Source organism: Pelobates fuscus, chromosome 1 (genome assembly GCF_036172605.1).
Source record: "Pelobates fuscus isolate aPelFus1 chromosome 1, aPelFus1.pri, whole genome shotgun sequence".
NCBI lineage: Eukaryota > Metazoa > Chordata > Amphibia > Anura > Pelobatidae > Pelobates > Pelobates fuscus.
In genome coordinates, this window is record NC_086317.1 from 313,616,600 (window position 1) to 313,640,562 (window position 23,963).

At 39.7% G+C, this 23,963-nt stretch overlaps 2 protein-coding genes across 11 annotated transcripts in view; one reads left to right on the plus strand and one right to left on the minus strand.

The window, feature by feature from the left end:
• Positions 1 to 23,963, minus strand: part of MITD1 (microtubule interacting and trafficking domain containing 1) — a 214,485-nt gene that overhangs the window by 25,755 nt on the left and 164,767 nt on the right. Inside the window, exon 1 of one of the 7 annotated variants that reach the window (XM_063458788.1) lies at positions 76 to 258. The exons of 5 other annotated variants lie outside the window; for them this stretch is intronic. The gene's annotated coding sequence lies outside the window, so the exon portion shown is untranslated. Of the gene's footprint in view, positions 1 to 57; positions 259 to 23,963 lie in introns of those variants that run through there. One more of the 7 variants, XM_063458798.1, reaches the window with a different exon arrangement.
• MRPL30 (mitochondrial ribosomal protein L30) lies at positions 336 to 16,100 on the plus strand. 4 transcript variants are annotated; one of them, XM_063458965.1, is made up of 6 exons: positions 336 to 478; positions 739 to 783; positions 6,614 to 6,697; positions 7,597 to 7,743; positions 14,695 to 14,768; positions 15,791 to 16,100. In XM_063458965.1, exons 2-6 carry the CDS (start codon positions 751 to 753, stop codon positions 15,921 to 15,923), a joined length of 471 nt encoding a protein of 156 aa, XP_063315035.1. In that variant the 5' UTR covers positions 336 to 478; positions 739 to 750; the 3' UTR covers positions 15,924 to 16,100. The 4 variants fall into 4 exon arrangements, with proteins under 4 accessions (XP_063315035.1, XP_063315043.1, XP_063315017.1 ...); XM_063458973.1 differs by having other exon boundaries at positions 336 to 472; positions 734 to 783; XM_063458947.1 differs by having other exon boundaries at positions 336 to 464; positions 734 to 783.

The following is a 23,963-nucleotide window of genomic DNA, read 5'->3' on the forward strand; positions in this document are numbered from 1 at the left end:
AAGTTAAGCCCCTTCCACATACAGCCTAGGGTTACATGTTTATCATCCATGTCCCACCCTGCCAGCCCCCACTACCTCCTATTTAGGGTGCAGCCAGTTTCCCCAGCTCACGTGTCCATTAGACTGATGGGCAACAACTTGACTTGCCAGATCCTGGACTTCCGAGTCGTGACGTCACCGTTAGAGCTCCACTCGGATCACTGACATATTACACTGTAAGAAGATTCCAAGCAGCCAGGCTGTAGGCAGGGGATGATACAAAAGGAAGTATACGTCATTGGCTTCGCCAAAATGGCAGACGCAGCGAAAACACAGAAATGCAGCGGTTATATCTTTTGTGTATAGAACTCGTGCTCCACTGAGGATACCGGAAGTGCCTGGAAAGGGACTGTCTGCATGTCACCTCTAGAGCTGTGAGCAGGGCTCTCCATCCCAGGCTCGGGTGTTATTGAAGTTATTGAAAGGTAGTAAGGTATATGTACAGCTGTTAATATGTATGGAAACTAGACCCAGCAATGCCAACTATAACTTACACAAGTACTCTGAATGTGCCTGCTTACCCTCATATTACTGTTTTTATAATAGGTTCCATGTTCATCTGTTCTTTTACCTATTTATTGAATGTTAATGTTTATATAGATCAATTTATATATTGGGCGTGGGGGGAACCTACTGGCATGTAGCTGATATATTTTGCAAATTAACTTGTAAACTAATGAACAACATATTACAGGTCAGAAGATTTCAGTGATGACAATGGCAACATTGTGCAGGAATGTGAAGGTATGTTTTTTATTATTATTATTATTATGTTATTATGTATATAGCGCCAACACATTTTCGCAGCGCTTTACATTGGGTGGACGAACAAACATGTAGTTTTAACCAGACAAGTTGGACACACAGGAACAGAGAGGTTGAGGGTCCTGCCCAATGAGCTTACATGCTAGAGTGAGTGGGGTAAAGTGACAAAAGGTAAGGATAGTATTAGACTAATGACAATTTCAAAAGAAGAATCATTCAGGAGCTATTAACAGTTTAATTGATACGCTTTTATAAAGAAGTGGGTTTTTAATGATTTTTTTGAAGGAGTGGAGACTGGGTGAGCATCTAACGGAGGAGGGAAGTGAGTTCCACAGGAATGGTGCAGCCCTCGAGAAATCTTGAAGGCGAGCATCAGAGGTGGGAGTACGGACAGAAGATAGATGTAAGTCTTCAGCAGATCGTAAGGGCCTAGACGGGACATAGTTGTGTATTAGTGAGGATAGATAAGCGGGAGTAGCATTATGTAGAGATTTGAAAGCAAGAACCAGAATTTAAAATTGAGCCCTATATCTTACAGGAAGACAATGTAGGGACTGACAGAAGGGTGAGGTGTGAGCGGACAGGAAGATGAGTCTCTTGAGCGCAAGTTGGGAGCACGTAAGACAACTGAGAAGCGGATTACAGTAGTCAAGGCGAGAAACGACAGTGGAATGGACCAGCCACTTAGTCGCATCTGGCGTTAAGTAAGGTCGGATGCGTGCAATGTTTTTGAGATAGAAGCAGCAGGATTTGGCAATAGACTGAACATGAGGTGTGAAGGAGAGGTCGGAGTCAAAGAGAACACCTAGGCAGCAAGCCTGCATGGTGGAGCTGATGGTAGCACCATTGACTTGGAGGGAGACAGACACAGGAGTAGCAACAACACTTGAAGGAGGAAAGACCAGAATTTCAGTTTTGGTTGAGTTTAAGGAAGTGAGCAGCCATCCAGGTAGAAATAGCAGAGAGGCAGTCAGAGACACTAGTCAAGAGGGACAGGGAGAGATCAAGAGAGGACAGATAGATTTGTGTGTCATACGCATAGAAATTATATTGGAAGCCAAAGGAGCTAATGAGTTTACCAAGGCAGGCAGTATAGATAGAGAACAGTAGGGGACCAAGGACTGAATCTTGGGGGACACCAACAGAGAGGAGTTGGGGAGAAGAAGCAGAGCCAGAAAAAGAGCGCTGGGTGAGGTAGGAGGAGCACCAGGAGAGAGCAATATCTTGTAGACCAATATTGCTGAGGATGAGAAGAAGCTGTTGATGATCAACAGTGTAGAAAGCCGCAGAAAGGTCAAAGAGAATTAGGATAGCATAGTGACCATGAGATTTTGCAGCGAGTAGTAGATCATTGGATACTTTGGTCAGTGCTGTTTCCAAACACACACACACACACACACACACTGCATTCACTATACACACTAAAAACACACACTCTACATTCATTATATATACATACACTCACTGCATTCACTATACACACTACACAAACACACACTGCATTTACTAATCAAATACTCTCACTGCATCCACTACATATAAACACATAGATATATTCTTGAAAACATAAAAAATTCTGACTGGCATGTTTATTTTGTGCATTTACCTTAATTAAAAAAAGATTTGCAAATAAATAATAAACATGTTCAGTTAACAGTAGATTTGTGTAGAAATAATGTATTTTTTCAAAATGGTAAATGTACAGAATATCGGTATGTGTAAGTAATCGGCCTAAAAGTTTGCAGATTATCGGCTCTAAAAAAATCAATATCGGTCGATTCCCGAGTAAGGATGAGATGCAAGGGAATTGGATCTAGGGAGCAGGTGGTGGGGCGGGAGGACTGGAGCAGAGCAGAAACCTCTTCTGCTGTAGCGGGTGCGAATGAACATAGAACAGCAGAGGGAGGGAGGTTAGGGAAAGTATTGTTAGGGGAAGAAGAAAGATGAGAGATCTCTTCCCTAATTGTAGAGATCTTGTCAGTGAAGTGAGTTGCAAAGTCTGAGGCGGTCAAGTTAGTAGGTGGAGGAGGAACAATAGGGTCGAAGAAGAGAGTTAAATGTGTTAAATAGTCATTTGGTTTCGCGGGAGTGTGTGGTTATGAGGCTATTGAAGTAATTTACTTTTGCAGAGGAAACAGCCAAGCTGTATGAGCGCAGCATAAATTTATAGTGGAGAAAGTCAGATGCACAGTGAGACTTTCTCCAACAGTGTTCAGCAGTTCTGGAGCATTTCTGGAGGTATCGAGTCAGCTTGGTGTGCCAAGGTTGTTGTTGGGGGAGCTTGCTGCGTTTAAATGTAGGAGGTGCCATGATGTCTAGTTGAAAGGAGAGGGTGGAATTGTAGAAGGGGGTTGCCGAGCTAGGACAGGTGAGGTTTGAGATAGGTAAAAGGAGTTTGGAGATTAGTGGAGAAATGATCTAGGTTAAGACATTGGAGGTTTCTATGAGATTGATGTTCAGACAGTGGTATCAATTGGGTCTTGGGTATGCCGATGTCAAAAGTCAGCAGATGGTGGTAAGATAGAGGAAAAGGAATATTGGAGAAATTAGAGGAAGTACAGAGATTGGTGAAGGCGAGATCAAGAGTGTTTCTCGCTGTATGGGTTGCTAAATTGGACCATTGCGTGAGGCCAAAGGCGGAAGTTACAGAGTGCAGACGAGAGGCATCACTGCAGTTGGGGTTGTTGATTGGGATATTGAAATCCCCAAGTATAAGGGAAGGAGTGCTAGATGAGAGGAAGTGGGGAAGCCAGGAAGAAAAGTGCTCAATTAATAGCCTAGGATGACCGGGCACGGGGTTGATGATAGCAATTCTTAAAGGTGTGGGGTTAAGTCGGCGGGCAGTGTGAACTTCTAAAGAAGAAAAGGATAGGGCTGGGGCAGTTATGATTGGTTGAAATGTACATTGAGGGGAGAGAAGTATGCCTACACCACCTCCTTTACAGTTGAGTCTCTGAGTGTGAGAGAATTGTAGCCCACCAAAACATAAAAAGGCAGGAGTAGTGCTATCAGAGGGGGACAGCTAGGTCTCTCTAAGTGCAAGTAGTGTGAGTGAGTTTGAGATGAAAAAGTAGTGTATGGCCATTGATTTATTTTCTCTAATTTATAGTTTTAAAAGAATTAGTAAAACAGCAAGTGATATGTAAATAATACATTATTTTAGAGCAGCTGAAAAGTCCACAAAGAGAGACAAAATATGATATGGATTTCTACTAGCAAACAAACAAGTTAGAAAATGTATAGGGTTATTCTCTAAAGTGAGAATTTAAGGTGAACTTCAAATTTAGGGTCGTAATAGCCAGCTACGCTTTTAGTTGAGTTTTTCTGACCATCAAATCTAAATTCACTTTGAATTCTCACTTTAGTGAATAAGCCAGTTTGTTTATTTTTTTAATTTATTTTTTTTTAGTTGCTGCAAAATACACCGTGCACAAGTTATGTGCTGTCTACTTAGTAGGCGTATGACTTGAACACACAACTTGATTTTTCAATTAAAATTTCAAATGGAAATTGATTTGTGCAAGGTAAGCCTAGTATAAATCATATTTAGCACATATACCCCCAAACAAAACATGCATGCAATTATTTTTGCTATGGCATTCTATCTAAAAACCACTTGCAAAAGGTGCAGTTCTCTTATCTGCAGCATTTGCAAGCCCTCCCCTTCTTCCCCAAGCCAGACATTCTATGACTTCCCAATCCCAGACTTCCAGTGCAGCTCAATTGCAGGGCAGGTGATCTGGGCAATACCTGCCTTTTTTGTTTAGTGCAGCTGAGCTAAACTACCAGGAGGTAATAGAACCAGTTGTCTGATCGCCAGCAGGCTGTAACAAAGTTTATTTATAAAAGTGCTGATTTCTATTGAAATGTGCACTTTTTAAAAAATGGGGGAAAAAGCGGATATACTCTTAACACATAAAGGACTTCAGCAATCTGAAGTGTTTTTAGGGCAGATTTTCTCAACCTTTTTACAGAGAAGTACCCTGCACATCTAAAAAAAATCCTAAGTATCCCTGCCTCGAGAAAGTAATTTCTATTGACTTAAATTCCAGATGAAATGTGTAGACACAGGTATTTAAGTTAATCTCATGTTTGAGAACAAGGTAGTAAATAACATTTTTAAGATAAATATGACATCATGTGACTATTGTGTATGTAAGGATGAGTGTATGAACTATTAATCTGAAGTATAAAAGTCACAAAGTGAAAATATAATACACAAACAAAAGTTTCACACAGAGGACACACATTTACTCACAGAGGATACTGACAGACACACTCACTGATTTAATTAATACTGACAGGCACACTCACTGATTTGACAGACACATACACATTCTCTCATACACACAAATTAATTGCGGCTGAATATGTAAAATAACAGAGAGAGTCCAATGTTGGAGTATATCTAGGTATATGGAATGGAATGGATGTGGAAATACACTTACATTCAGTAGAGCTCCAAACCACCTCTAGGGTATTGCTTTAAATTGAAACTTTAGGATATATGTGTGTCTGCTTATGATCAGTATAGATCTCCAATAAGACAAGCAATAGAAAGCAGAAGATAGGAGCAATATATAGTGTGGTATATATCGTGCAAACATGGAAAATATATGTATATATTATATGCACTCACATAATTCAGAGCCTTGAAGGGCTCAATTAAAATAGTGTGAATTTTTACAATCCCCACTCCAGGATAACATTCAGCCAGGTGTGGTGAGCGGTATGATGTAAGACAAAACACAAATATAGTGCTCTTTGTAGATGACAGCAAGGTAGTAGACCATAGAATACTATTTAATTTTTTAGCAATTTATGGTATTGCTCAGTCTGTTTTAGGCTTAAATGGATAACAATATACCCGCTACAGATTGTAGCTGATAAGAGTGTAGTATTACACATAATGCTGCTGCACAGTTGCAGGCTGTACAAAAATATAGCAAGAACACTAGAAATAGAGCAATATAACAAGCTACCTATACCTAGAATAAGAGTCCGATCAGTGCTAATTCAAGAAAGGGGAATCATAATCTGGTCATATGATCAGGAAGTTTAGTTCTGTCAGAAAACAAACTGCATATATGTTGTCATGGTGGTCCGGTCACTAGATCAGACTAGATGAGGATAGAGAATGAATTATGTGACTTTTTTTTGATACAATGGTCTGACCCAGCCGAAAATACATTCTATATTTAGGTGAGGATAAATAAAACAATGTGGAAATCGTAGATAAGGATGCTGTCCACGTGATCGGACCAAAAAATAAATAGTATGCACATGACTATAGAGAGCACTATATTTGTATTTTCTGTTCTGTTGCCTATTGCATGTCTTAATTAGGTTCTATACTAATCAGATTATACCTATATATTCTAAGGTGGGGATTGTTTCATCCAAACTTAGTACTGTAGAGCTGATTTGGAGTTTTATTGAATTTAAGTGCCTTTCCACATCCATTTTATATACCAAGATATCCTCCACCATTGGACTTTCTCTATTTTTTCTTTTACATATCCATCCATCTGAAGCGCAACTACCAACCTACTGTGAATAATTAGCATTATGCCAGAAATAACTTTGGAAGGCTATCGATTAACAGAACTATTTTAGTGCTTGATTTTTTTTATTATTCCAATGTTTTACTAATTGTCTATTATAAACTTGCTACTGTATTCAGTAGAATAGTACTGCATGTGAGTGTGTTTATAATTGATAAAACAGAATATGGTAGTGGTGTTTAGTAGCGAAGCACCTTTAATTATTTATTTTATAAATGACTGTTTTTTTATTTTTTTTTATTCAGATTTTTCAAGAGCTTCCAGTTCTGCCTATTCTGTCTCATGGTGGAATCCGACATAAATTTACCAAGACCCGTTATCCCGATGAAGTAAGTTTGCTTTTGTTCACTGGTTTTGTTATTTTTTTTGCTGTTTGGGTGTCATGAATATGCAGATGACCTTAGTTATCTTTTGTTCATTGGCATACTTTGCTTCCCTGGGCATCATTGCCTATTGCCTTAATCTGGTAGAAACAGCAAAGTTGTCCAGGCATTCAAGGTCTTCATACATCAGCAGATTTGTTGGAAAAGCATGACATGACTGTATACTTGTTTGTGTTTCTGCCTCTAAAGTGTTTCTTTAAAGGAACACGCTGTTGGCAAACAGTCTTCAATCTGGCAGGGCCATCAGCTCTACCCCGGGTCTTTCATTTCAGTCCGAGGCTTCCATCAGTAAATCTCAGGTTTACAGCAGTAGCAAATCCAAAATAAATTTTATTTAATGAGAAGACTAAAAAAAACCTTACATTTTGTCCATCATGTATGACAAAATGATTTAAATAAAAAGCAATAAATACCTGTGGTCAAGATACGACCGGAGATCAACAAAATAAATTCCCACCCAAATGTAATTCCTAACATGTCAAAGGATTGGCTGTGCATGTTATTTTGCTTCAAACAAGGGTTTCTTATAGCAACTAAAACAAAACCTGCATAATACCTAACGAAGCCCATCATGGGGGTAAAATTATGACAAGCACATAGTCATAGTAACATCACAACACAAGGGCATCAGTAAATCACGTAAACCAGCACAGTATTCAGAAACATAAGAAGCACAAAATCACAGAACATAGAAAGAAAAAATGGACTTAACATTCTGAAATTATTTTTGCTTACTCAACATCTTCTAGGTGCGTTTCAGTATGTGTTTTAAGACCATGTATACAATGAGGAAAGGAGGATTGCATGTTGGTAATATTGTAATAATTGTACGTTTTATTTTGCAGGCCTTCCAGCCAAAGCCTGAAGACCATGAAAAGTATGGTGGAGATCCACAGCAACCACATCAACTGCATCTTATAACGCGAATAAAATCTGGGCTTGGGCGACCACACTGGGAGAAAGAAACCTTGAAAGCTCTTGGTCTGATTAAGGTATCTTTGGATATTAATGTGTGTACATAAGACACAGGGTCTCCCTTTTAGACTGGAAGAAATTTAGATTTAGTCCAAGGCAAAAGGAAAGGTTTTATTTTTTATCTCTTTTTTTTTTCTTTTTAGTAAGAACAATAAGGATGGGGAAATCTCACCTGAAGGGGTGATTTTTATCAGACCTTATGCAGATGTTTAAACAGCAACTTGATGAATACTTGCAAACACAATATTCAGTCATATCATTTTTAATATGTGAGGCTTTTTCATCCAAGCAATGATATGACTGCAGTTCTGTGGTTGAGAAGGGATTTTGTTCCTAGCTTTTTGCCTTCTTTTGGGGCAACTGCAAAAACAGATTTGAGGGACCCAAGTATCTTTTCAGCATATATAACTATATGTACCTACTTCTCCTCCATAACACAATAACATAATCGGACAAGAGGTAAAATTTGTTTTTGTGTGTATCTCTCTCTCTCTCTCTCTCTCTCTCTCTCTCTCTCTCTCTCATTGTTTTTTCATATGTGCCTATCCATAAACATAGAATTTATATTAAAGAAAATAATATATATATATATATATATATATTATATTAGAAAAAATAGTGAAAACAAAGGCTTGCACTCACGGTCTTTTTCTTTTGTAAAAGTTTTCTTTCTTTATTCCATTACTTGTTAAAACATAATCTTAAAACATAATCTTAGTCATCTTAGTCGATTATGACTAAGATTATGTTTTAACAAGTAATGGAATAAAGAAAGAAAACTTTTACAAAAGAAAAAGACCGTGAGTGCAAGCCTTTGTTTTCACTATTTTTTCTACTATCTTTGGCTGTGGCTGGAATGCACCCGGCATTTGGAAATATCTGAAAGTGTGTGCAGGGATGAAAAGGAATTTTTATTTATTTATATATATATATATATATATATATATATATATATATATATATATATATATATATATATATTCTCTATGTTTATGGATAGACATGAAAAAACAATGAGATATATATATATATATATATATATATATATATATATATATATATATATATTCTCTATGTTTATGGATAGACATGAAAAAACAATGAGATATATATATATATATATATATATATATATATATATATATATATATATATATATATATATATATATATATATATATATACATTGTTAAACACAAATACACACCAGTCAAGCCATAAGACTTGCTTTTCCCACAGAAATCTTACGTTAACAGTGCTCTCACTACTGCAAGGGATTCTGGGTAGGCGTATGAGAAATGAGCTCAACAAAGAACCACATTTGTGTGTGTAATTGTGTTTAGCAATGTATTAACTATCCACTTCAGGTGGAAGGGATTTTCATCCACACTTTTTTCATATATATTTTTCCCCACCAAAACTCTTTTGGGGGGGGGAGGGGGGGGAGGGTGTGTGTGTGTGTGTGTGTCACAAAAGAGTTGTGGTGTATATATGTATAACAAAAAAGGTTATGGTGGGGGGAAAAATTGTGATTGATAACCCCTTCCACCTGGTCAAAGCTGTTCTATACAGCAAACACAGACTTAAATAAATCCATGTTTAAAATGGAATGAGGCAAAAATGTAATTCTTTGTTAAACTAATTTGCATATGCCCACCCAGACAAATTTGTGATTTCTTGATTGGTGTGCAGATTTTTGTCTAACATTGTTTTAACCCCTTAACGCCGTTACAGTGTTCTATGCTGTGCCCATTATAATGTGCTTTAAAGCCGTTGCGGCTGCATTGAACGCCGTAACGGCTGAAGCCCCCAGGAGGTAAGATTTACTTACCTCCGCCGCGATCCTCTTCGGGAGGACTGCCTAACAGCCCAGGCAGCCCTGCCATGGCAAATCGGGCCCCCTAAAGCTGGCTGTGGATCTGCCAGCAGGGGGACTGTCTGGGCTGTTATATTTATATATATCTCTATCTCTCTATCTCTCTATCTATCTCTCTATCTATCTCTCTATCTATCTCTCTATCTATCTCTCTATCTATCTCTCTATCTATCTCTATCTCTATCTCTATCTCTATCTCTATCTCTATCTCTATCTCTATCTATATCTCTATCTATATCTCTATCTATATATATCTCTATCTATATATATCTCTATCTATATATATCTCTATCTATATATATCTCTATCTATATATATCTCTATCTATATATATCTCTATCTATATATATCTCTATCTCTATATATATCTCTATCTCTATCTCTATATATATCTCTATCTCTATCTCTATATATATCTCTATCTCTATCTCTATATATATATCTCTATCTCTATCTCTATATATATCTCTATCTCTATCTCTATATATATCTCTATCTCTATCTCTATCTCTATATATATCTCTATCTCTATCTCTATCTCTATATATATCTCTATCTCTATCTCTATCTCTATATATATCTCTATCTCTATCTCTATATATATCTCTATCTCTATATATGTATATATGTAGAAACAATCGCACTCCTGGGACTTGGTTGAAGTAGTAAAATTTAGCTTTTATTTATTCCATATAAAATATCAACGTTTCAGCTCCAACATGGAGCTTTCACCAGGACAGGTAACATGTAACAAATGTGCAGACAAGAGAATATATACCCCAGATCCCTCCAAAACAAACTGAACACTCAAATTAAATTAAATATGCACCACTGGAGTGTATTTACTGAATCAGTGTCCGGATGTAGCACAGCTGGCCATGGCTGTCTCCCACTCTGCCCTTGTATCTGCATAATTGGGGCTCAGAGGGAAGGGGGGAGGGGAGTGTTTGTGTTCCAACCATTTCCTGGCAATATCCAGTATGCATGGTTTGAGGTTACCATGATTACAAACAGAACTTTAACTCTCATCATCCTTAGCCAGCGGTGTTGCCCAGGTACTTGATTCAGTAGTGTAAAAAAGCTTGTATAAATAGAAAGTTACTAAGCAGTTAATTATTAAAAACAAATACTCGCAGGACAAGATGGTGAATCACAAAGCTAACAAATTATTAGTATAATAGACGGATAGTTAGAATGCATCTTATCTATAAGGGAAGGACTTGGTGGGAGTAGCGACAGAGTACCGTCAACCTTATAGTAATAGCTTGTACTGGCACTTTTTTTAAGTGGCAAAAAGGTTTTAGTGCTAAGACAACATAACCTCAACAGAATAGCTATAGCAGGGTAATGGCAATAGGAATGAGTTAGTGCAGGACTTGACACACAGTGACAGTGCAATGAAGTAACTATTTGAAAATAGTAACATAATATAATTGTACATATTAGGTATATTGAGCTGGACACATAATGACATGGTATTGTCAATACAGTAGCTAACACATGTAGCAACAATTAATATACTGGAAGTGTTGTCACATTAAAGTTTAGCACACCAGAGATAAGTAGCAGATGCTAAGTATAGACATAGAGGAATTATCCTAAAAATACTGATAATTCCTCTATGTCTATACTGCTTAGTAACTTTCTATTTATACAAGCTTTTTTACACTACTGAATCAAGTACCTGGGCAACACCGCTGGCTAAGGATGATGAGAGTTAAAGTTCTGTTTGTAATCATGGTAACCTCAAACCATGCATACTGGATATTGCCAGGAAATGGTTGGAACACAAACACTCCCCTCCCCCCTTCCCTCTGAGCCCCAATTATGCAGATACAAGGGCAGAGTGGGAGACAGCCATGGCCAGCTGTGCTACATCCGGACACTGATTCAGTAAATACACTCCAGTGGTGCATATTTAATTTAATTTGAGTGTTCAGTTTGTTTTGGAGGGATCTGGGGTATATATTCTCTTGTCTGCACATTTGTTACATGTTACCTGTCCTGATGAAAGCTCCATGTTGGAGCTGAAACGTTGATATTTTATATGGAATAAATAAAAGCTAAATTTTACTACTTCAACCAAGTCCCAGGAGTGCGATTTGTTTCTACACCCATATCTACCTTTGCCACAACCAGCACCGGGCACTACAAAAGTCTTCTTGGAGTGCAAGCTACTACAATGTATATATATATATGTGTGTGTGTGTGTGTGTGTGTGTATGTGTATATATATATATATATATATATATATATATATATATATATATATATATATATAATCTATCCTGATGAAAGCTCCAAACGGGAGCTGAAACGTTGACCCTCTGGATTGACTTACAATAAACCAACACATTTTTGGAAGACCTAGAGTGCCGGTATTATTTTTCTATTTCTGTATATTGTATTTAGACTGAGCACCAGGCAATATTTATACCTATAGTTGGAGTGCTGGAATACCCAATTTTTGTGTATATATATGTATATATATGTATATATATATGTGTGTATATATATATATATATATATGTGTGTGTATATATATATGTATGTATATATATTTTAATGTTAAGTAGAAGTACATATATTAGTATTTAAAATACTTAGAATGACGTTATATAAAAGACCTCTATACATATTTTATATTTATACACATATATAATTACAAAAATAAAATATTTAAAAAAAATAATTATATTATAAATACATATGTAATTTCATTCTAACACTTAGAATGACATTCTATATCTATATATAAAATACAAATAACCGTGTGTATATGTGTGTGTGTGTATATATATATATATATATATATATATAAATAACTACATAAGTGTACACGTAGACTTTAAAAACATATATATTAAAATTCTACGTGTATATTTAAGTAATATTTTAACATAATTATATGTTTTTAATCAATTAAAATTTGATTGACAGGCCTGACAACCCAGGCACAGAGGTACAATGTTCAAAACACACACAATACTACAAGGAACCCCCTCAAGTCATATATCCCCGGATAGCTGCATCTGAGCGCCCAACATATCCAAATAGTGCTCAGATCCCGTAAATGCAGCCGAATCACCACTGGGGTTAGGTTTTGACCGACCGAACACGTGACGCCAGTTCAAAATAGTTCTATAAGGAAAGTGGTAGCGATTTGTGTCCGATTTTAGTTCCATGCACTTGACGAGCGAACACTGCTGTCTGCGTTCGTGTGAAAAGATAGCTGCCAACTTCATTCCCACGTGTTCGTGCATACAAACAGTGGCCACCCAACCGAACACTTAGAATACTGAGGTTGATCATAAAACCCACTCTAGCCCTGTCGGTGAGATAGGCTCTAGCCGTGTCGGTGGAATGGTTGTATTTCGAAGTGTATGCTGACCTGGTTTAATAACCCCTTAAGGACCAAACTTCTGGAATAAAAGGGAATCATGACATGTCACACATGTCATGTGTCCTTAAGGGGTTAAATACCGGTTATAAAGATAACCGCTGTAACATAAATGGGACTTCATGAGCGGACGTATTGACTGTTGCAACCTCCAGGTTAGGGGCAGCAACTACTGCGATGGGGTTTTACGCCTCGGCTTGATGTGCCGTACCGCCTAGTAAAGTCTGCAGAGTAAGGGGAAATCGGTCCATGCGGTGGTCTATTTCTTCGATTCGCACGTCATCACCAGAAGCTTGTGGGTTGACACCTGCAGGGTCCATGGCCCTATTGTAATATCAGTCGTGTGATAACCCAAGACACATCATGTAAACTAACAGAAAAGCCAAGCATGTATTACCGAACCTTAAAATGGTCAGGTTTAACATAGGTAGAAAAGAGTAGTCAAGGGATCGCCAAAAGTCAGGATACCAGAAATCAAGAGAACAATATAAGAATAGCTGGGTTAAGACACCAGAAATCAGAGTCAAAATACAAGCCGAGTCAGGGAACCAGAGAACAGAGAAGTCTAAAGCCAAGCCGAGTCAAAACACAGAAATAATATAATCGCAAGGAGAACCAAATAGCACTAAGGGGAACACAAGGAAGCACAATTGGGCAAGGAAGAAAGCAAAAGGTGCCCTTTTTATAAGGAAGTGTAATTTGCTTTAAGGCCACGCTCCCAAAACATTCTGGGCCAGTATTGATAATGCAGGACTGCGTCATAAAAGGACATGCCGAACTCGTTGGGAGAGGAGTCTGCCCTGGATCCTGCACGATGGAACAAGGTAAGAGATTGTGACCACTCCCTCTAGAATGTAAACTGATTTGAGCAACATTCTCTGTTCCTGTGCGTTCAACTAGTCTCGTTACAAATACTTTTGTTCATCCATTTTACTGTGCTGTGTAATTTGGGGGTGCTTTAATAATAAAATACATACATTAGCAACAATACTGGCAAACCCACTTGTTAATACATATATCAAAACTGACAACTACACATCCTAACACCTGTACAGATTCATATGAATAGAATGAGAGAGTGAAGATAAATAATATATTATTTGATTACTATTACTGCTCTGTATTGTCTAAGCTTATTAAACCGTTTACAAGGACTTGAATGACCCAAAGCCACATATCCCCTGGCTATGACTAAGACAGCCACCATGCTCTAGAAGTTTATAAACAGCGCAAGAGAGATGAAACTCTAAATTAAACACACTGTGCAATAAGGGAAACATAACAATTTTGAGTCTTATTCAGGAAGTGTGTAGGGAGACTGTGCGAGTCACAGCCAGCTGAAGTTTTACTAGGGCTCTATAACCAAAGTTATTTAACTTCTAAATGGAAGAGACTTTGTCAGTGATACTACAGTGGCATGATCTCTATACCAAATCGATTAATTAAGCAAAAATTGTTATGATGGTTAGTGTTCCTTTAAAGAGCATCACATTATTACTACAGCCCTTGTTGCCCATTAACGCTCTTGAAGTAGACCTCGCAAAAACTGTTACACTTGTATTAAAAGCAAAAACATGTGCCATTTAAACGGTGTTGACTCTCCTGAAGCGTTACATGACATTTCATGAGTTGAATATTCTAAATGTGTTATAATATTTTGTCTATAAATTGGAATCGTTATTTCTTTCATAGGCTCATCAACCAGTTGTGCACAAAAATATTCCTGCAGTCAACGAAAAGCTTAAAATTATCAAGCATTTGATCAGGTTGGTACTATAATTTATTCATTTTTCATTCAATTCAATCTCTATAAAAATGTTCTATTCTGCATTTTCCTTTTTTTGAAAAAAATATCAAATTAAAAAGAAATGTGAAACAGACAAAAAGTATAGACGTTAACCTCCCTGCAGGCAACATTCACCGGTCTTCAAATATATTTCTTCCTAGTTAGCACTTCTCACCCAGCTTATCTCTCAGTCACGTCTCAGTAATTTTCCTTTAGCATATACCTTCTCATGCCTTTCCATGCTCTCTCTCTCTTATGCCTTTACACTAGATTTGTAACCTTTTAATGTCTCCATTGCCTTCTGGATTATCAGTATAGATAAGTGCACACTTCAATCTTTAAGGGTTTACTCCAAGCACCATGACCAGTTCAATGATTTAAAGTGGTTATGGTGTTTGGAGTTGGTATGTGCAGAAATTCAGTTTGAAACCCTGCACATACAGAGTTAAAGCCCTTTGCTGCTTGAGGTATAATCCCACCTCTAACAGCATCATTAGCTAGCCTAGAATGAGAGTTCTGGACTGGTTTATGTTAAATCTTTGCATATTTGGCATCTGTTGACAACATTCAAAGCATGCTGGTGGCACTTGCTCCCTGCTTGTGCCACCCTAATCCTACCCTCAGCCCATGCTTTGGGATGTCTTTGCCCTACAGTGAAACACTGAAGAAGTGTCAGGCGTTTTTATTAAATCCCTGTATTGTTTTTTTTTTGTTTGTTTGGAGTAACCCTTTAATTCTGATAATTGTAGAGGGGTCTTCACACCCCCTAATGCCCACAGTCTGCATAATGGAGCTTGGAGTTCTCATGGTCTCTTTCCCCAACACAGCTGTTGTGATTCGAAATTCAGAATAGAAGGCAAATGAAGACTTCAGTGGCTCCTTTGTGGCACATTATTTAGTTAAATGTGTGCAATAAATGTGTTGCATATTTCTATGTATGATATTATAAATTGTATGCTATATAATGTTTTATTTGTTCTAACAACGTTTGTGTACTTCCAGAGTTCAACCACTGAAACTGCCTCACGGCATTCCAACAGAAGATGATATATCAGACACTTACCTGAAGAGCAATGGGGAGTTGGTGATTAGAAAGAAGCTGCAAGCAATTGAGACTAAATCAATTGAATCATAAAGCTTCATTCGAAAAGCATGTGATGGGCAATGCCATATTTATTGAAGGAAACCAGGAAATCATCCAAAAATACTAATTACATGTTGTGTATTGCACATTGGTGCATTCAGAAGATGTTGGTATATAATACTCTTATGTGTGTGTACTTTGTAAAATAAATTACATATTTTGTATAAATGATTTGTGGACTGTTTATAATGGAAAAAGTAGTATTGTGCATTAAGGCCTACAAAAAAAAGTACAAATGTGTTAGAAAAATTTGTTAAAGGGACATTTCAGGCACCCAGACCACTTCAGCTAATTGGAGTGGTCTGGGTGCTGTGACCCTTTTGCACTTAGAGCTGCAATGTAAAACATTGCAGTTCAAGAGAACTGCAATGTTTACATTGCAGCTCTAAGTCTGCCCTCTGTGGCTGTCTAACAGAAAGCCACTAGAGGGCTTCTGGCATCCAAACCGACCCTTGGTCGGCTATCTGATGCTGGACCTCATCAGAAATGGTAGCTTGATCCAATCACAATGCTTCCCCATAAGATTGGCTGAGACTGACAAGGCGGCAGATCAGGGGCAGAGCCAGCATGATTCAAACACAGCCCTGGCCAATCCGCATTTCCTCATAGAGATGAATTGAATCAGTGAATCTCTATGAGGAAAGTTCAGTGTCTGCATGCAGAGGGGGGGGGGGGGGGAGGAATGTTTGGATGCATTTTAGGCACCCATGACCCAGGAAGGATCTCTAACAGCCATCTAAGGAGTGGCCAGTGAAGTAATCACTAAGCTGTAATGTAAACACTGCATTTTCTCTGAAAAGACAGTGTTTACAGCAAAAAGCTTGAAGGTAATGATTCTACTCACCAGAACAAATTCAATAAGCTGTAGTTGTTCTGGTGACTATAGTGTCCCTTTAAATAGGTGCCCAAACCCAAAACGAAAAAAAGAAACCACAACCAAGTCTCTACATGATACAATGCAAGCCATGAAACCCAGAATGGGAATGACCTAAATTGCCAGAGGCATAGGCAACACTGATAGTCGTCTTTACACCTTTTTGGAGTGAGTTAAGGTACATGGCCCACATCTAAGAGATCCTCTGATGCGTACCTTCAATCTAAATAGATTGCTGAGTAAAGAGAACTGTGAATGTTACCAATGCCTCGGGTGTGTCACATGTGGAGACATGAGACCAGGTAAGACCTTTTCACATCCCCATACTGGCAAAGTGTTTCATATTAAACACTGTATATTACCTGCACCTCCATGTTTGTCATTTATAAACTACAATGTCCATGTGGACTTTCGTATATAGGTGCATTAAACTACGTGAGAGGATTTGGGGACATCACTGCTCTATAAGCACAATTTACAGGGATGCTCATTTGGACAAGTCGATGGCTAGACACTTTGCACAAATAGGGCACACACTTCTTTCCCTACGTTTTATGGCCATAGACTCTGTTCCAGATTCGTCCCTTGGGTTGATCGAGCCAATTAGTTATTCAAATTTGAATGTTTCTGCATCTACACATTGGATACCTCTGCTCCCCTGGTTTCACAAAAATAAAAAAAGACTCATTGTTTGTTGCTGACTCGCTAACTAGGCTGATCTAGAATGACTATTGAAGCCTTGTAGCAGCTGGCTGATGTGTATTGGGGTACCGCTACTTTGTTTCTGAGCATGATCTTTTAAAACTTTTATTTTGGAACAGAATTGTTATGTTTGCCTATATAGGTGTTGGTATGCTGTATTTGCACTTCATTTTTGTCCCAGTGGATTGAAATATTGATGCTGTTCATGTGCCAATATTCAAACTGCTTAGAAGTAAAGTGGTGAGTTTGATCACTATTTAGTCTCCTGAATGCTCTGTTTATAATATATATTATATTCAATAGGTCATTTTGAAAGTTCTCTATCATGAAAGATACAAAAAGATTTTCCTTCATTTTAAGGGATATTTAATTTCTTTATTTTTTTATTTTTTTATATTCTTTATTTTTATTGTGCAAGGCATAACAACACTTACGCTGACACAACAGCAGATGCAAGTACAATGGATTTAACATCGCAAAAACAAAGGCATGGCAATAATAATCAGCACGTTATTTTATAATGAGAAATAGAAAAATTGCAGGCTAGTATGTTGCTCAGATCCGGAAGATAGGGAAATGGAGTTGCATAGCCTGTTAAATTGTCTATTCGGTCTATCGCCTCTTATGAAAGAGTAGGTAGGTGCAGTTAGTGACATTTTGAGGCGGTATAGGCCTTATACCTCTTGTTTAGTAGCCGGGAAGTCGATGTGGGTCTATATGTACACCAATGTAAAGTCGGTGGGTGGGGAGGGGTTAAGAGGTGTATCCCTCAAGCCAGAAGATGGGGGAAATTGTGTCAGCGGGTATCTTAATTAGTGTCGGGTTCCAGGTAAGATTAACGTAAAACATAATTTAAACAGTGAAACAATCCGTTATAAGCAGAACAGAGCATGAACTGATATGAGTTAGAGGTATTGCAGTCTAATGAGTTCTTTAGGAGATAGCTGCCGAAGCAGAGTTGCCTCGTTTGGCAGCCGGCACAGACAAGCAAACATTAGCTGGGTCCCAGGTGTGTGGTTGCGGCGCTTGGGTTGTTGGTATCGTACCCTCTGGTGGCATGGTCAGTCCCAGTTGCTGTAGGGTGCTTTAAATTTAGATTCCCTGAGTCCCGCCTGGGGTATCAGCAAGAATTTTGGGGTGCCCCATTTGTAAGGTATGTTGTGTCATATCAATTCCGTTGTCAGCGGTTATAAGGACCTGCGCCACTCCAGAGTTCTCTGGATAGAACATTAGCGTGTGATCTTCGAAGTCATATGGTGATCTAGTCCGCATGCCGTTAGGAGCGCTTGCCTATCCGGCCCATTTTGAAATCGGACGATGACATCCCTGTTCACCTGTGAAGCGTGATGTAGGCGCCGGTAATCTGAAGCATCCATCCAGGGCCATAATTTTGGCCTGCTTGGCTGAGGAGAGGTGTGTGAGTAACCTCCTGACTAGGTGAGGAATTTCAGCTGAGCTGATCTGCTCTGGTATGCCCCTTATCTTAAAATCTTTCCATATCCTGCGGTCTTCCATCATCGCCATGCAGCTCTGAATCTGGGCCTGTTCACAGCGCATCTCACGTATCTCTTGTTCCATGTTATTTAGGCGGGTCTCAGGAGCGGCCGTGGTTATCTCTGCACCATTGAGGCGCCTCGACGCTCTGCTAATCTCCTCCTTGAAGGAGTTAATATCAGCAGCTAGATTGCGGCAGAGGACGTCCAGCAGGGCCTTCAATCTTTCTTCCATCACCGGTGACCCCCTCGGACCTCTTTACAGGTAAGTCAGCTCTCGTTCTTCTGGTGATGGGGGCTAGCTCCTCCATGTCAGGGAGGGATGTTTCGCTGGATGAGTAGGACAGCCTGTCGGAGAGAGGCGCCATGCCAGGCTTCATTGCTCCTTGCTGCCTTCTCACGAGATCTCTGATGTTCGAGCTTGTCAGGATTTTGTGCACTTTATATTTTTTAGTTTTTCGCCCGATATTTAGTGGGAGCGGTTCCTCTCTTTTGGCGGTCAGGTACCGTGCTGAAAAGGCAAGTATTAGGGCTTTATTTGCAGAATGGCCTGGAGCTCTCTTATTTGCGTCCGGACAGTATCAAGGGATATTTAATTTCTGATGCTAAAATGTGCAAATTTTTTCTTTTAGGTTGCTAATCATTCCAGGGTATTTAAAGGGACACTCCATTACCAAAAAAATAAATAAAATACTGTGTAGAACAGCGGTTCCCAGAGGTACACAAAAAAAAACTAGTAATGGTGGCGATGCAACAGCCCCACACGGGCTGGGGACTGCAATGTGAGCAGGTCCATCGGGTGGCCCATGCACTCAGGGCTACTCGATGGACATGTGCCAAGAGGGGCCCTGTTGTGCGCTGCAGCGCTTTAATAGCGCAACCGGGCCCCTTCTAACCTGACCGGAGAGCTGGGAGGGAGTGAGTGCAAGTCGTGCACTTCCTCCTAGATATAACCAAGCTGCGCAGAAAGGGGCCGGCGGAGAGGACCGGACTGAGACCTTAATTCACAACAGCTTCAGCCACAGAAGCCACCCAAAAGGTTTGTGTATGTTGGGTGTTCGTATGTATGTAGTGTTTGTATCTTTGTGTGTATCTGTATGCCTTTGTGTGTGCGTATTTGTGTGTGTGTCTTTGCATGTGTGTGTCAGTGTGTATCTGTATGTATCTGTATGTCAGTTTGTGTATCTATATGTCTGTGTATCTGTCAGTGCGTATCTGTATGTCTGTGTGTCTGTCTGCGTATCTATATGTATGTATGTCAGTTTGTGGGTCATTGTGTGTATGTGTCAGTCTATGTATCTGTACGTTAGTGTGTATCTGTTTATCTGTTTGTGTCAGTGTGCATCTGTACGTCGGTGTGTCAGTTTGCATATCTGTATGTTTGTGCATCTGTGTGTTTGTCAGTGTGCGTATTTGTATGTCTGTATCTGTGTGTGGGTCAGTGTGGGTATCTGTTTGTCAGTCTGCATCTGTATGTCTATCTGTGTGTGCATCTGTATGTCTGTGGTGTGTGTATATCTATCTGTGTCTGTGTCAATGTGCGTATCTGTATGTCAGTGTGTGGGTCAGTGTGTGTATGTGTCAGTCTATGTATCTGTATGTGTGTGTATGTTAGTGTGTATCTGTATGTCTGTATCTGTGTGTGTATCAATATATCTGTATGTCTCTCAGTGTGCATCTGTATGTTTGTGTATCTGTGCGTTTGTCAGTGTGCGTATTTGCATTTCTGTGTGTGTGTGGGTCAGTGTGTGCATCTGTATGCAGTGGTGTATCCTGGTTTTGTGCTGCCCTAGGCAGGACAAAACTCAGGCGCCCCCCCTTCCCCCCGCGCCACCCCCACCCAACCTTTCCCCCCGCCCCGCATTCTATATACACACACACACACACATTCACTGACAGATACGCATACACTAGCTAACAGAAACACACACTCGCTAACAGAAACACACACACACTAACAGACACACTCACACTCAGTAACAGACAAACACACTCAGTAACAGACAAACACACTCAGTAACAGACAAACACACTCACTAACAGACAAACACACTCACTAACAGACAAACACACTAACAGACACACACTCACTAGCAGACACACACACTCACAGGCAAACACACACACTAACAGACACACACACTAACAGACACACACACACACACACTAACAGACACACACACTAACAGACACTAACAGACACAGACACTAACAGACACAAACAGACACAGACACACACTCACCCACCCACATTAACACATTTTTTAAAATTAATTTTTAACACATTTTTTTAAAATTTATTTTTAACACATTTTTTTAAATTTATTTTTAACACATTTTTTTAAATTTATTATTAACACGTTTTTTTTTTAAATTTATTTGCTGCTGGGCGATCGGGCGGCACTGCCTGGCGGGCAGGCGACCGGCGAGGGAGCACTTCCCCTGAGCTGTCTGCTCAGCTCCCTCGCGCGCCTCAGAGTGAGGCTGGGAGCCGGAATATGACATCATATTCCGGCTCCGCCTCCCAGCCCCACTCTGCGGCTGGGGAGGGAGCTGAGCAGACAGCTCAGGGGAAGTGCTCCCTCGCCGGCCGCCCGCCAGCGCTGCCCGACCGCCGGCATGTCTGTTAGCCGCAAGGCTAACAAGACATTTGCCTTGGGCATTTGGGGGCGGCTTTTTTTGCCGCCCCCTGGAAAATGCCGCCCAAGGCAAATGCCTTGTTTGCCTCGCGGCTAATACGCCCCTGTCTGTATGTCTGTGTATCTGTGTGTGTGCATTAATCTATGTGTGTGTGTCAATCTGTCAGGCCTGGCCCATCCATAAGTCCCACCGATCAGCTTGTTCGCCAGAGAGGGCTGGGAGGCCACTCAAACCTAAAAATTTTTTTTAAAAAAATCATAGGAGTCTGAAAACAGAGGCTGGCCGGGTCCTTAGGGTTATGCATGTTTCCCATTGAAGTTCCAGCACTCTGAGATTACTAGCTGTGCGTGCTGGAACTTCAATGGGAACTTTACTTACAGCAATTTGCTGCAGGGCTGTTGCTGTGGGTTGGCACGCGGGAGTGTCAGAATTCACCTTTGTGTCTGGCAATGTGTGCTGTAACGGCCACATAGCTAATACACAGGCGGCGGGACGTGCAGGAGTCGGACTGAGCCAGCAACTGTGTAGACAAGAGGCGCGGAGCTACAAGGAGTCAATTCAGACTCCACTTCAGCTAGGATCCACCACACCATGGATACAGAAAGGGTAAATAATTATTAGCTTCAATGTACACAGTGCACTGGACATAGGGATTCCAACAGACACATTACATCTCCAGCACACACACCACATCCCCTGCACACACGCACACACTACATCCCCAGCACAAACACTACATTCCCAGCACACACACAAACACACTACATCTCCAGCACATACACAAAGACACTACATACCCAGCATACACACACACACACTACATCCCCAGCATACACACAAACACACTACATCCCTAGCACACATAGACACACTATATCCCCCGCACACACACATACACACTATATCCCCAGCACACAGACATGCTACATCCTCAGCACACAATGCCATAACTATATCATAACTACATAATACATAAATACAATGCCATAACTACATCATCAGCACACACCCATACACACTACATCCCTAGCATACACACAGACACAATGCATCCCCAGCATACACACAAACAGACACACGCTATATCCCTAGGACACACACAGACACACTAGATCCCTAGCACACACATCGACACGCTACATCTCCAGCACACACACTACATCCCCAGCACACACATAGACACACTACATCTCCAGCACACACACTATATGTACACACAAATATGTAGTCACGTTTCATTTAGTGTGCATTTATCTAAATATGTTACTGGAATGTATTTATCTAATCATGATGTATTTCATTTTGGTTTTAATTATCATAATACAACATAATGAATGTGGGAGTGTTTTGGGGGACCCAGGCAGAAAAATGTCTTGGGCCGGCCCTGGTATCTGTGTTTGTTATTGTGTCTGTATGCATGTGAGCGTGTGTATCTATGTGTCTGTATCTGTATGTGCATCAGTGTATATGTGTGTGTGTGTATATCTGTGCCAGTGTGTGTATCTGTATGTCTGTTTATCTGTGTGTTCATCTGTATATCTGTGTATTTGTGTGTGTGTCAGTTTATATGTCAGTATGTGTGTCTGTGTATCTACATGTGTATCTGTGTCAATGATTGTATCTGTGTGTCTATGTATCTGCATGTGTGGCAGTGTCTGTATCTGTGTATCTGCATGTGTGGTAGTGTGTTTATCAGCGTGTCTGTTCAACTCTATGTATATGAGTGTTTCCATATTTTTATCTGCATGTGTGGCAGTGTTTGTACCTGTGTGTCTGTACATTTGGATATGTGTTAGTGTGTGTATAAGTATGTCCTTCCAACTTTATGTATGTCAGTGTGTGTAGCAGTGTGTCTGTGCAGCTGTATGTGTGTCAGTGTTTGCATCTGCATGTGTGGAAGTGTTTGTGCCTGTCTGTAAATCTGTGTGTGTGTCAACCTGTGTGTTTGTATCTGTATGTGCCAGTGTTTTACCTGTGTGTATGTGCAACTGTATGTGTGTCTCTTCATTTGCATGTGTATCTCAGTGCTTGTATTTGTGTCTATGTATTTGCATGTGTGTCAGTGTGTGTAACTGTATTATATATCTGTACGAGTGTGTCATTGTTTGTATCTGTGTGTCTGTACATCTGTATGTATGTCAGAATTTGTATCTGTGTATTTGCACGTGTGTCAGTCTGTGTGTATATGTGTATCTGCACTATGGTGAGCCTGGAACAGAGAAAAAGGGGAGATGGGACAGAGGAAAGCATTTAAAGTTGAAATAACAGCAACTATAATAATTACAAATATTTCGCTAATATAAGGGGTACAAAAGTTTGGGA

Excerpts from the sequence above, each read along its gene's own strand:
- MRPL30 (XM_063458965.1), top strand. The coding sequence starts at position 751 with ATGACAATGGCAACATTGTGCAGGAATGTGAAG. Across the intron at positions 784-6,613 it reads CATTGTGCAGGAATGTGAAG|ATTTTTCAAGAGCTTCCAGT; the intron begins GTATGTTTTTTA and ends TTTTTTATTCAG. Across the intron at positions 6,698-7,596 it reads AGACCCGTTATCCCGATGAA|GCCTTCCAGCCAAAGCCTGA; the intron begins GTAAGTTTGCTT and ends TTTATTTTGCAG.